General features: G+C 41.0%; 1 protein-coding gene across 4 annotated transcripts in view; it reads left to right on the top strand.

Annotated features, from left to right (window-relative positions):
• Positions 1-12,309, top strand: part of ARHGEF3 (Rho guanine nucleotide exchange factor 3) — a 786,720-nt gene that overhangs the window by 726,056 nt on the left and 48,355 nt on the right. For all 4 annotated transcript variants that reach the window (XM_069206461.1, XM_069206462.1, XM_069206463.1 and 1 more), the window contains one exon: positions 129-205. In XM_069206461.1, the coding sequence (XP_069062562.1) occupies positions 129-205 (77 nt within the window). The remainder of the gene's footprint in view (positions 1-128; positions 206-12,309) is intronic.

Raw genomic sequence — 12,309 nt, 5'->3', positions numbered from 1 at the left:
AAACATCAGGCCCTAGGTTACCTCTTGCAAGCCTCTCTGCATCATTCTGTCACTCATACTTGATGTTGTGTAGTACCAGTTGACAGGTTTTAGCATATAACTTTTATTTCTACTTTTGCTTTGGACAGATCTTCTTTGTCGGCTTCGAGAGGTCCGGAAACCAGATGGATCTACAGATCATGTGGGCCACATCTTAGTAGGCTGGGTAAGGTGGCTTATCTTAATAACTTCTCAGCTAATGATTTGCAGTGATATTTTTGACATCCATTATTTATGCCATAAGGGGAAACATAGTAGTGCTGGAGTAAAGGGCAACGTTGTTGCGTATGCAGAGTGGTTGATAACCCAGTTTACAAGTAAAATAGCTTTGACGACTTCTAGAAGTAGTACAGTGCTCGGAGCATGATCTAGAAGTATGAAAGCGATTTGAAATGCAAGTTGTTTTGTTATCTAGGTACCATTTCCATTCTCAGTGCCTCATTTATAATCTAGGTATGGAGTCTCTATCCTGTCATACTTTAGAAAACATATTAATCCGCTAAAATGGAGGTGAACGCATTTGTGCATCACTCTGATTTATATTTGGGCTCTTGCTCCCTTTGACCAATTGCAGCTCTTTTAAAAAACAAATAATAAAGGTTAGCTGAAAAACCGTTGACTCTAGATACATTTGCAAATGGTATTCATTTAGATACTTAAAAATATGTACATGATCGACCCTTGATGAAATAGGGCACGGGTTTACACAGAAGCATTAAAAACCTCTTAGATTGTATAGCATGAATTGTTAAACACTCTATGATTGTAATTCGGTATAAGTGGGTGTCTGATACTGTACACTGCTGAAAAGGCCCCACTGGTCAGCTGTATTTTCCCTGACACATACTGACAGATTTGTTTGAACTAAAACACAAAACAAGTACGTGTAGTTGTTCAAAGCCCATGAAAAGCATCCTCTTTCCCCCTTCACACACGTGCGTGTCTCTGCTCCTTTCCTAAATGAAAGCAACTTACAATTTCTCACTAATGGCAAATGTTGAAAGTGAAATATTATGCTTGTGGGACCGTATGAGCAATTCGGTGACACACTGGAGTAGCAAGTAGGAACCTTTTCTCCAGCCTGCATTCTTAGAAAGTTCATTTTAGCAAAAAAGACAGCCTTCTGTTTTAAATGGTGTCGATCGAGCCTTTTAATAAATTAAAGGAATTTCCAAAGATTGTTCAGCTTTTATATCTTTGCCTAACATTGTATAACTAAAACTCCCATTCTAATTTTCCATCTCCTGCTTTTGTCACCCTTCATTGGTCACCGAATTGTTTGTCATCTTACACATGGCCATGCCTATTTGTTTACCCATACTTTTTTCTTCAATGTACAATCTCTGTACCTATGGCCTTCTTTCTCCTCAGCCCAACATACACACATGCTGTCATTAGGGTATGTTTAATATTACTTTGCTGCTCTTTGATTTCCTCTGTTGTCCTGGCTTTTCCATTTCCATCTGTTACTCTCCTGGCTCTGTGCTGCTGCATCTTCTGAGTTTTGATGTCTTTTCATCCATTTTTCTTTTCCAATGCCTCACTTTATCTAGTGGAATTTGTACGCCTTTCTTTATGATTTTTGTGTCTCAGCCTCTCACTTCTTTCTCCCCCTCTGAGCCTGTCCCCTGAACTGCTCTTGCCCTACACTTTCTGAGAGTTATTTAATGCACCTGAGCAAATATATAACTACTTCATAACATGTTATGAACTATATAATCAAATGGAATGTTCTTCAATAATTTAGCATAGAAGTCATTTTCTACTAAAGAGCCATTTTTCATTTAGATCAAATTGTGCTATGATATTAAAGTTTTTAAAACTGAATTACTTCGAATTTATTTTTGACTGCAGAACAATTTCCCAAGCCACAGACAATGAATATCTAGACTTAAAACAAGGAAATAGGGATTTGATCTCTTATTTGGCCCAATTCAACAAATCAAATGTGGAGACTGGTTGGCCCGAGAGCAAAAGGGCTGTGCATGAATTACTTTAGTCTCTGCTAATATGTTCTATCTATAAACAACGTACAAACAGCGTAAGTATCTCTTTAAGTGAATCTATTCTCACTATACATGTGATGAATATTATTTGAACTTGGAAGTGGCAGTGCTAGTTCTCTCTTGATAACCATGGATGTGGGTCCTTGCTACACTAGTACTTTCCACTGGACTTGTGGCTTTCGGGTGCTGTTTGATCACTCCATCCATTTGTAGTTTATGGGCCCTCTCCACCAAAATAAACAACATAAAAGCACAGGTGAAATTTACATTTATGCCAGAATATACTTTTTCTTTTATGTTGGAATACCCTTACATTTCCAGTAGTAGATCCAGTGGGCTCCTTTTGCTGCGGCTGCGTGGATTACTACTTAGTGATAGTGTGTAGAAGTCCACATGGGGGAACGATACCTAAAGTGCAAACACATTTTTTTTAAGTCTTGCCGACCTGACAGATTTAAGCTGTATGTTCGCCACATACCTCTCGTGGACCATACCCGATACTTACATTGGGGTTAGAGCACAGCAATTGCTTACCAGTGGTTAGTTTTATTGTCACTCTCATTTGCCTACTTCTTATACAGTAGCTGGCTTCTTTCCTCTTCTTGTGTTTGTCGACCCCCTTGAGCCTAGCCTTTTTACCATCCTTTTGGTTGGATGAATTGTATTTTTCCACTACTCACATGAGAGTGCACTTCACTTGTTTTCTAGCGCTCTTGCTCATATACTGCTCCCCAACAAGCCATCTTTCCTGCCCCTGTGAACTCTGATGCTACCCTCAACACCCCCCACCCACTCTCCCCAAGCTTGCCCATTATTTTTATCGGCCTTCAATGTTTTTTCTTTTGTTTTTGTCCTCCCCTGGGCCCAGCCTCAAGTGTCTCCATTGCTTCCTCATCCCATCCCTGTTGTTCTCCCACCACCTGCTTCCCCCTATCTGCTCCTCTGTTGCTCCCCGAATCCCTCATATTTGTCTGTGTTTTCATCTGATATTTTTTGGAGGGCCTGGCAGCTGTCTTTTCAAGCCAGGCTACTCTGCACTGCAAGAAAGCACGACTAAAATTACATTTTTATTTACTAATCCAAATGGCATTAGCTATCTTGGAATGGTACCTAATGACCCCACGCCATTCCCTAAGCCAGTATGTTAAAAACTGAGTCTTCTTGGTTTTACAATCTGCTTGTTTTTTCTCTGCAAGGAGAAATGTTTTCCCTATAGACATAGATATTTCCATAAACCCAACAAAGTTCTGCCAGGTGGCAATGTTGAAGTCATTGCCTGCCTAATCACAGGGTGCACTACACAAGATTCAGTAGGTTACTAGCTTTCCTAATGGGAGGGTCGGACATGGACTAAAATCATGTAGTGTTAGTTGGAAATAAATCATTTTATGACTCCATGGTTGCTCACTATGGTAACTTTCCACAGTTGGGAGCACATTCAGTGATAAACCATGCTGTATTATTTGGGTGGAAGTTATGTGTCCTTTTTCAGGGTTAACGAAGTAAGCTTACATGGTATTGTGCTGGCACAACTTCTCAAGGGAGAAGCATCAACCAGCGCTTCTTTGCCATCTAAGCGCAGAATATTCTTTACTTAGTGCCAAAGGGAACATTGTGTGACATATTCTCAGGGCTCCTGTTTCTTTATAACCTAGATATAGACACTAAAGAATTAAGAGTCCATGTGGAAATTCACATTTTGTTTCTTTTTTTTCTCTCACATAAAACATTTTTCTCTGTAAAGAAAAACCCCTTTCCTGCATCTCATTTAAGTTTGTATCTGTGACTGAAACATCCAACAATACTGAACAATGCAAACTTTTGATGACACTCGAAGATTTTAATTGTATTCCCAGTTTTAGGAGTGGCTGATGGCTTCTACTAGGCTTGCCATCATTTTTGGTCTCGGCCACACACAGCTTTAGCTGTGTGTTTGCTGGACATAAAGAGAGTGTGCTTGATAGTCCCTTGCTAAAGATTGGATGGATTTGTAGTCTTCCTCACTTCTCTGCTTCTGCCTTGATGCGTTCCTCCCTATTCATTTGTTTTTCCCACTCAGGAACATTTTGGTCTCAGTTTTCTGATTGGTAGACGTGCATGCTGCCACTGCTGAACTTGCTTGCATTTAGTGAGCTACTTTTTCAATTTTCTTGTTGTCTTGGCAACTTCCCTGTGTGCTGGTTGCCCCTTCCCCTGTAACTCACTGTCTGTGCTGCAAGGCTAGCCCCCTTGTCCGACTTCATCAGTTGTTCCACCACCCTTCCTCATCCAGCTCAATAAAAAAAAAAATATGTCCACCGTACCTTCCTACCCACCCCTTCACTGCACTCCTGACCTTCCCTGATTGTGGCCCATTTGCATGTCTAATGATGTTTTAACGTTTTGGGCGCCAGCCGGGCTAGCAAAAGGTGTCTATCTTAATATTTATTTTATTCACATTTCAAGTTGGCCTTCCTTAAATGAGCATTCACGGTGAGCATCCTAGAATGGATTTGTATTATTCTAAGAAATACACATCCACACTGCTATCTGTAAATGGGTTGTTAACATAATACAATGCATTCGCCCTGTATGCAAGCACTTCCATGGTGGCCATCATTGAAAGAATTTGTTCGAATCATGCTAAATTATTAAAAGATCACCATCATGGATGTGCGTGTAGCCACATAAATGCAATCTTTAAATGGGTTTGTTAATAACATCATACAGTGCATTCAGTGATGGCTGCCCTGTACGTGAGTACATCCACGGTGGCCATCTTTGAAAGGGTTTGTTCAAATCATGCAAATGCATTAAAAGAGGGCTCTCTGAATGTGCTTGCACCACATTTGAATGACATTTGTGTTATTTTAGTAAACCTAGTTCTAAGATGGCCACCTTTGAAGTGTACACATTTGCAGTGGCTATTGTAGACTTTGTTGTAGTCTTGTCTTTATGTGAGGTTCAGTTCAATATAGTCTTTCTTACATTTGTAAACAAGTACATGCATTCAATATTTATCTAATGCTGAAGAACTTTCTAAACGAGCAACTAAGAACTACTACTCTTGGGTGGACGTTTGAATGAAAATGTATGTAGGTTTCCATTTTGCTAAAGGTGCTCAATTTACGAAAACCCTATGAAACCCACATGAAATAAAGAAATGACCAGACAGCCAAGATCTAAGTGACTTCTGACCTCATCCTCCTCCTTCTCCTCCTCAGTGTAGAAAGTACAGTGATATTCTCCAGTTTCTCTGGTCTCACTGTGAGAGCAAAGAATGAAAGGGGGGATGTAAGGAAGGAGGATAGAAAGTTAAAAGGAAATAAGTAGGAAGAGCGATCTGAGGAGAGTGATGGTGGGTGGGAATGTGTAAGAACAGGGAGAAGTGATGAGAGATGTAGATACAAAGGATGAAAAAAGGTGGAAGAGCAGAGACAGGAGTATAGAAGAGGGTCAATTCTCTTCTCTTGGATTTCATGGACGACGCCTGTTGTATGCGATGCGCATGCCTACTCCTTTGCACTGTTAATGCTAGAAACATGACAGAAACACCATGTGCTGTGTTACAACTAGGTACTTCAGGCACAAACCACTGTCCTCAGATTTCACTGCATCTTATTTTATCTTTAAGTGAGGTTTAGCAGGGACATTGATCAAAAATTTGTAGTGATGCTTCCACAGCAGCAGCTTCTAACATCATCTACACTTGTTTCCCTACCACGGGGAAAACAGGCAAGTTCATACTGGATGTTAAAACACAGATTTAAAAACTACTTCACTGTGAAATGCTGCAGCCTTGATATCCACCTGTGAGACTACAGTGTTAACTGTCTCTGCAGGTGAACACCCATTACCTACACAGACCAGATTGCCCTAGGTAGCTCTGTTATGCTTAGTAAATTACTTCTGCATCCACAAACCCCAACAGGCACCAAAGTGCCATCCTGGATTGGTTTTAGAAAGAACTTTTGCAACTCCAGTTACCTTTGTGTTTTTCTATTTTTCTAGATGTCTGTCACTGTGTGTGTGTGTGTGTGTGTGTGTGTGTGTGTATGCAAACAAGCCTGTGTGTATGGTTCTCGTTATAAGTTTACATCTGTGTGAACTTCTGTTTGCGTACATGAGCTTCTTTGTATATGTATACTGTGCCTGTATGTCTGAGCATGTAAAAGTATCTCCCGCTTGCATTTTAAAGGCGTTGTTTGTGTGCAGGCCGCACCCTAGTGGTTATGACTACTTAGGGTTTGTTGAAGCCCATTAAGTTTCTGCATTATGTCATAATGTTCATTCTGAAGACACGCTCAAAAACACTGTATTCTTTAGAAACACATTCTGTTAAACATAAATATGCGATCCTTAGAAACTGGGAAGGCATAAAAAGGTATGGGAACAGTGCAGTAGACCAAACAGGAAGGCTCAGCAGCTTCTATGGAAAGCAAACTGAGGTGGTGCCAAGCACCCACACTCGGCGGACTAGGGAAGCAGTGGGACATGTTTGGCCACCAGACCACGCTGGCATATGGACAACAATGATCCTTTTAATTTCAGAAATAGTTATGTTGTATAAAAAATATACCTTCTCAAGTAAATCCAAAGTTTCTTTGAAGAATGTTATTTTAGTTTATATAAAACGGGAATCAAAGATAAACTGTGTCCAAAAGTTAGGAGCACCTACTTGAAACCGAAAGCTGAAGATAAGGACACAGGAACAGGAAGAAGCAATTTGGATGTATTAGTTTTCTCCTTTCATGTTGCTCCAATCTGGATGGTTCCTGTTATGAGAACAGTACAGACAGAAAAACTGCTTACATTCTTAAGGACAATAGATGTCGAGCACTAAAGATGCTCTTTAGTAAATCTTTATTGTAAGCAAGCATTAATAGCACAAATGGCAATCTGATCTTTTCGGTTCAGTGTTACTTTTTTTCATGGTACCCCGTGGTTAGAAGTGATTTTTTTAAAGCTAGAACAACAAAATGTATACAAACAATACATGTGTCATAAAAGTGATTAATACATAGATAAACCAACGTATTGAAATGTAGGCATATGAAGATTCTAAAGCACAATTATTCCTAGGTATCATTTAACTATTTGTGATTTAAAAAAAGAACAGTCCTGCTGTGTGATGTTTCGTGCAAGGAGTGGGTGCTGAACAACCTACTGAATACAGAAAACAAACCCAGGCGAACCACAATTAGTGTAAGAACATTTCACTAACAGGGAGAAACAACTGAAGAGTAAACTCAGTAGAGAAGAGTTTACTAACAATCAAAACAGTCTTAATACCAAGTATAAGAATACACACAGCAAGAACATAATTTTCGATTTGAATGTGTAAGAAAAATTTGTTACGGATGCCAGGTTTAACAAAGAAAAGCGTAATCAGAAAGTAGGAGATTGTGTTAATACAGAAAAACACCAGTAAAATTAATTAATTGTCATAATCATTATTATCAAAGAAACAACACTTAGAAGTCTAGAAGTCAGTCTAGAAGATTTTAAAACAGACATTTTATTGACACAGTAAAACCACCACAGAAGCAGAAATTATTTGTAAGAGATTTTAGTAACACAGAAAACTCACTTGTTGTGTAAAACCAATGTAGAAAAATTGATTATTGTCAAAAGCACTTGGGAGATTTTATTATTTGGCATACTCAATGTAGAGTAAGCTAGACTGTGTGTAGGATACGTTACTAACTCAGAAAAAAACCACTTTTTGGAAAATTTCAACACAGAAGGTTTTAAAACAAAAAAAATGTTTGCCTGGAAAAAAAGCCTGTAGAATAAACTCAGAGTAGGCAATTATTCTAGCACAGAAAGAAAACCTTTACGTTCACATTGAAAATAGTAATATAATAAAACTCATCTGTCGAGTAAACTTAGTAAGGATTTCAGTAAAGAAAAAATGCAGTTAATGTCATAAATGTTACTAACAAAGCTAAACCACTGGAAGGCCCGAGTAAACTTGGTGTATAAGATCTTATTACCACAGGAAAATTATCTGTATAGTCAGTTTAGACTGTTATGATAGCAACACAAAACCATCAGTATGTCACATTCCATGTAGGACATGTTACAAAAAATAGCAGATCACCTGTTCAATTTAGGAGAATTTACTAGCATAGCAAAGCAATGTACAGAATTAACTTGGTATAAGATTTTACTAACACTGAAGAAGAACTAGTAGATTAAGCTCTTTATCAGAGATTTTACTGTCGAGACAAAACGTCTTGTAGAGAATCAAAAAGTGTAAAATATTGTTTAGAGTAAACACTCTTAAAGAAATGTAATTAATAGAGAAAGGGAACCTATACAGTGTAGTTAGAGCATGAGAAAGACATGGAGTCTTAACCAAGTGTAGGAAATGCCTATAGGGAAAATGTAGGAGTCTTTGTTGACACAGATAAACTACATGTCGAATACGATTGATGTACTTGAAAAACTTGTTGAGTAAATGTGGTGTAGGACATCTTACTAAAGTATCAAAATGACCTATAAACTAATTCAGTGTTGGAGAGCCTATGAGCAGAGAAAGATTGTTAAGTCAGAAGGAATAGGATACCTAGCAGATGATTCACAAAAAGACTCACTGGTATAAGTGTACATTGTGAATTTTGTAATTGTGAGTATTTTCGAAATTCATCCATTCACCCCGCTCCCGTTCGTACTCCAAAGCTAAATATTTTCATAGGTTTCCCTACATTGTCTGTCAGCCATACCCAATGTCTTGGAATTGTCTGACATGCAGAGAAAATCACAGAAGTTGTTTCAGGGTGCATATGCAATTCTTCCCCTTATATATTTCTCAGGGAAAACATGTTTACGAGTGGAAACCCTTCCACTGATGTCTTTAAGACAGATTACAGCATTTATTTTATCTCTTACAGCGACTTAAGAAGTTATAGGTTTGAAAATGGAATGAGTGTGGGAAACGTTTGTGAATGCCCACAATTTTATGACAGTGTGAATTTTTTCTTTGATTACAATACTAACGTAGCTATCTGTATGCACAAAAATCCACAAATACTGACTCTTAGAACCAAGATTTACTATTTCCATTGACAGTTCTCCTGCTTTGTTCATTTCACTTGTGTGCAAAACGTTCTGGTAATGATTCTCACAGGAGTAGTCAATTCCTGTCTTGCAGTCCTCCGCTGATATCACAACCTATGGATATATATTTAAATACGTGAACTGTGGTGTGATAGAAAAATAGGACACAAACTGCAAAACCAGCTTTTGGTTTCTTTTACATTTCAGGGCGTGTAAGTTAAGCTCTTCACTTATATGTATTTTGAGGTGTTCTGTTGATCAAATTGGTGTGTATTTATATATCTTTTTACTGTGCATTTTACCAGTGACAAAAGAGAACATATGTATGATGCAATTAATTTGTAATCTAATTCATATTGCAATTAATAAGACATCGTATGTACAACAATACAGAATCAATTCTGAAATACATCTCAGTCGGTAAAGTAAGAGTCACATTCATTGGTCCATAGATGTGAAGACAGCCCTTGTCACCCAATGTGATTTATTCTAGTGATAGAAACTTCACACTGGCCCCCATATTTTTACATGCTTTTTGGCACAGCCACTAGGTCTATGGATTGTTTCCTCAGCTACGAGCCAACAATCCCTTAAGCGCTCGCCTCAGCTACTAACCAACGATTCCACAAGCAGTCACCCAGTTTTGGAGCCACTTTATCCTTCCACATTTGATCAATGTTCCTTTTGGCCACTAGCAATCCCACCACATCCCTATCAGAATGCAAGCGGCAGTGGATCCCTCCCAGCCATCGATGATACCCAACAGGACCATCTTAGGGTCAAAAACAGTAAACTGTCTGATTACAGTCTCAAGTGATCTATGGATTAATTTTCAGTGCTGAATTGTAGCCAGACACTTCTATATGCCATTCATGAAGGTTTATTTCGCATGATTACAACCGAAACAGCAGAATTAGGAACTTTACATGTCTGTCGTAACCTGGTTGGGTTTAAATAGGCTCTATGGAAATATTTAAACTGTAATCATCGGAGTCGTGCAGATATAGCTAAGGTGCTGGAGGCCACCCAAGCTTCCATCCATTTTTTCTTTTCAAGCTCACCTGCATCATTGGCCTACAGATCAACAAAAACATAGGGTTTGTTTTCTGCTGGTGGATTATTGGTATAGAAAAACCGACACACAGAGCAAATGTGTTCAAACAACACATGAATGGATACCTGTGAGAAAGTAGCCTCTTTCTAGCCTTGTTACCCCCACTTTTGGCCTGTTTGTGAGTATATGTCAGAGTGTTTTCACTGTCTCCCTGGGATCCTGCTAGCCAGGGCCCAGTGCTTATAGTGAAAACCCTATGTTTTCAGTATGTTTGTTATGTGTCACTGGGACCCTGCTAGCCAGGACCCCAGTGCTCATAAGTTTGTGGCCTATATGTATGTGTTCCCTGTGTGATGCCTAACTGTCTCACTGAGGATCTGCTAACCAGAACCTCAGTGGTTATGCTCTCTCTTTACAAATTGTCACTAACAGGCTAGTGACCAATTTCACCAATTCACATTGGCATACTGGAACACCCTTATAATTCCCTAGTATATGGTACTGAAGTACCCAGGGTATTGGGGTTCCAGGAGATCCCTATGGGCTGCAGGATTTCTTTTGCCACCCATAGGGAGCTCTGACAATTCTTCCACGGGCCTGCCACTGCAGCCTGAGTGAAATAACATCCACGTTATTTCACAGCCATTTACCACTGCACTTAAGTAACTTATAAGTCACCTATATGTCTAACCTTTACCTGGTAAAGGTTGGGTGCTAAGTTACTTAGTGTGTGGGCACCCTGGCACTAGCCAAGGTGCCCCCACATTTTTCAGTGCGGGGACACCATTACACGCGTGCACTATACATAGGTCACTACCTATGTATAGCGTCACAACGGTAACTCCGAACATGGCCATGTAACATGTCTAAGATCATGGAATTGTCACCCCAATGCCATTCTGGCATTGGGGAGACAATTCCATGATCCCCCGAGTCTCTAGCACAGACCCGGGTACTGCCAAACTACCTTTGCCGGGGTTTCACTGCAGCTGCTGCTGCTGCCAACCCCTCAGACAAGTTTCTGCCCTCCTGGGGTCCAGCCAGGCTTGGCCCAGGAAGGCAGAACAAAGGACTTCCTCAGAGAGAGGGTGTTACACCCTCTCCCTTTGGAAAAAGGTGTCAGGGCTGGGGAGGAGTATCCTCCCCCAGCCTCTGGAAATGCTTTGATGGGCACAGATGGTGCCCATCTCTGCATAAGCCAGTCTACACCAGTTCAGGGATCCCCCAGCCCTGCTCTGGCGCGAAACTGGACAAAGGAAAGGGGAGTGACCACTCCCCTGACCTGCACCTCCCCGGGAGGTGCCCAGAGCTCCTCCAGTGTGCTCCAGACCTCTGCCATCTTGGAAACAGAGGTGCTGCTGGCACACTGGACTGCTCTGAGTGGCCAGTGCCAGCAGGTGACGTCAGAGACTCCTTCTGATAGGCTCTTACCTGTGTTGCTAGCCTATCCTCCTTCCTAAGTAGCCAAACCTCCTTTTCTGGCTATTTAGGGTTTCTGCTTTGGGGAATTCTTTAGATAACGAATGCAAGAGCTCATCAGAGTTCCTCTGCATCTCTCTCTTCACCTTCTGCCAAGTAATCGACCGTTGACTGCTCTGGACGCCTGCAAAACCGCAACAAAGTAGCAAAGACGACTACTGCAACCTTGTATCGCTGATCCGGCCGCCTTCTCGACTGTTTTCCTGGTGGTGCATGCTGTGGGGGTAGTCTGCCTCCTCTCTGCACTAGGAGCTCCGAAGAAATCTCCTGTGGGTCGACAGAACCGCAGGCACCAAAAGACTGCATCACCGGCCCTCTGGGTCCCCTCTCAGCACGACGAGCGTGGTCCCTGGAACTCAGCAACTCTGTCCAAGTGACTCCCACAGTCCAGTGACTCTTCAGTCCAAGTTTGGTGGAGGTAAGTCCTTTCCTCCCCATGCTAGACTGCATTGCTGGGTACCGCGTGATTTGCAGCTGCTCCGGCTCCTGTGCACTCTTCCAGGATTTCCTTTGTGCACAGCCAAGCCTGGGTCCCCGCCACTCTAACCTGCAGTGCACGACCTCCTGAGTTGTCCTCTGGCGTCGTGGGACCTTCTTTTGTGACTTCGGGTGAGCTCTGGTTTACTCTTCTTCGTAGTGCCTGCTCCGGGACTTCTGCGGGTGCTGCCTGCTTCTGAGAGGGCTCCTTGT

This window comes from Pleurodeles waltl, chromosome 9, assembly GCF_031143425.1.
Source record: "Pleurodeles waltl isolate 20211129_DDA chromosome 9, aPleWal1.hap1.20221129, whole genome shotgun sequence".
Classification (NCBI taxonomy): domain Eukaryota; kingdom Metazoa; phylum Chordata; class Amphibia; order Caudata; family Salamandridae; genus Pleurodeles; species Pleurodeles waltl.
The sequence above is the reverse complement of the archived record's forward strand: the minus strand, read 5'-3'. Positions and strand labels throughout refer to the sequence as shown.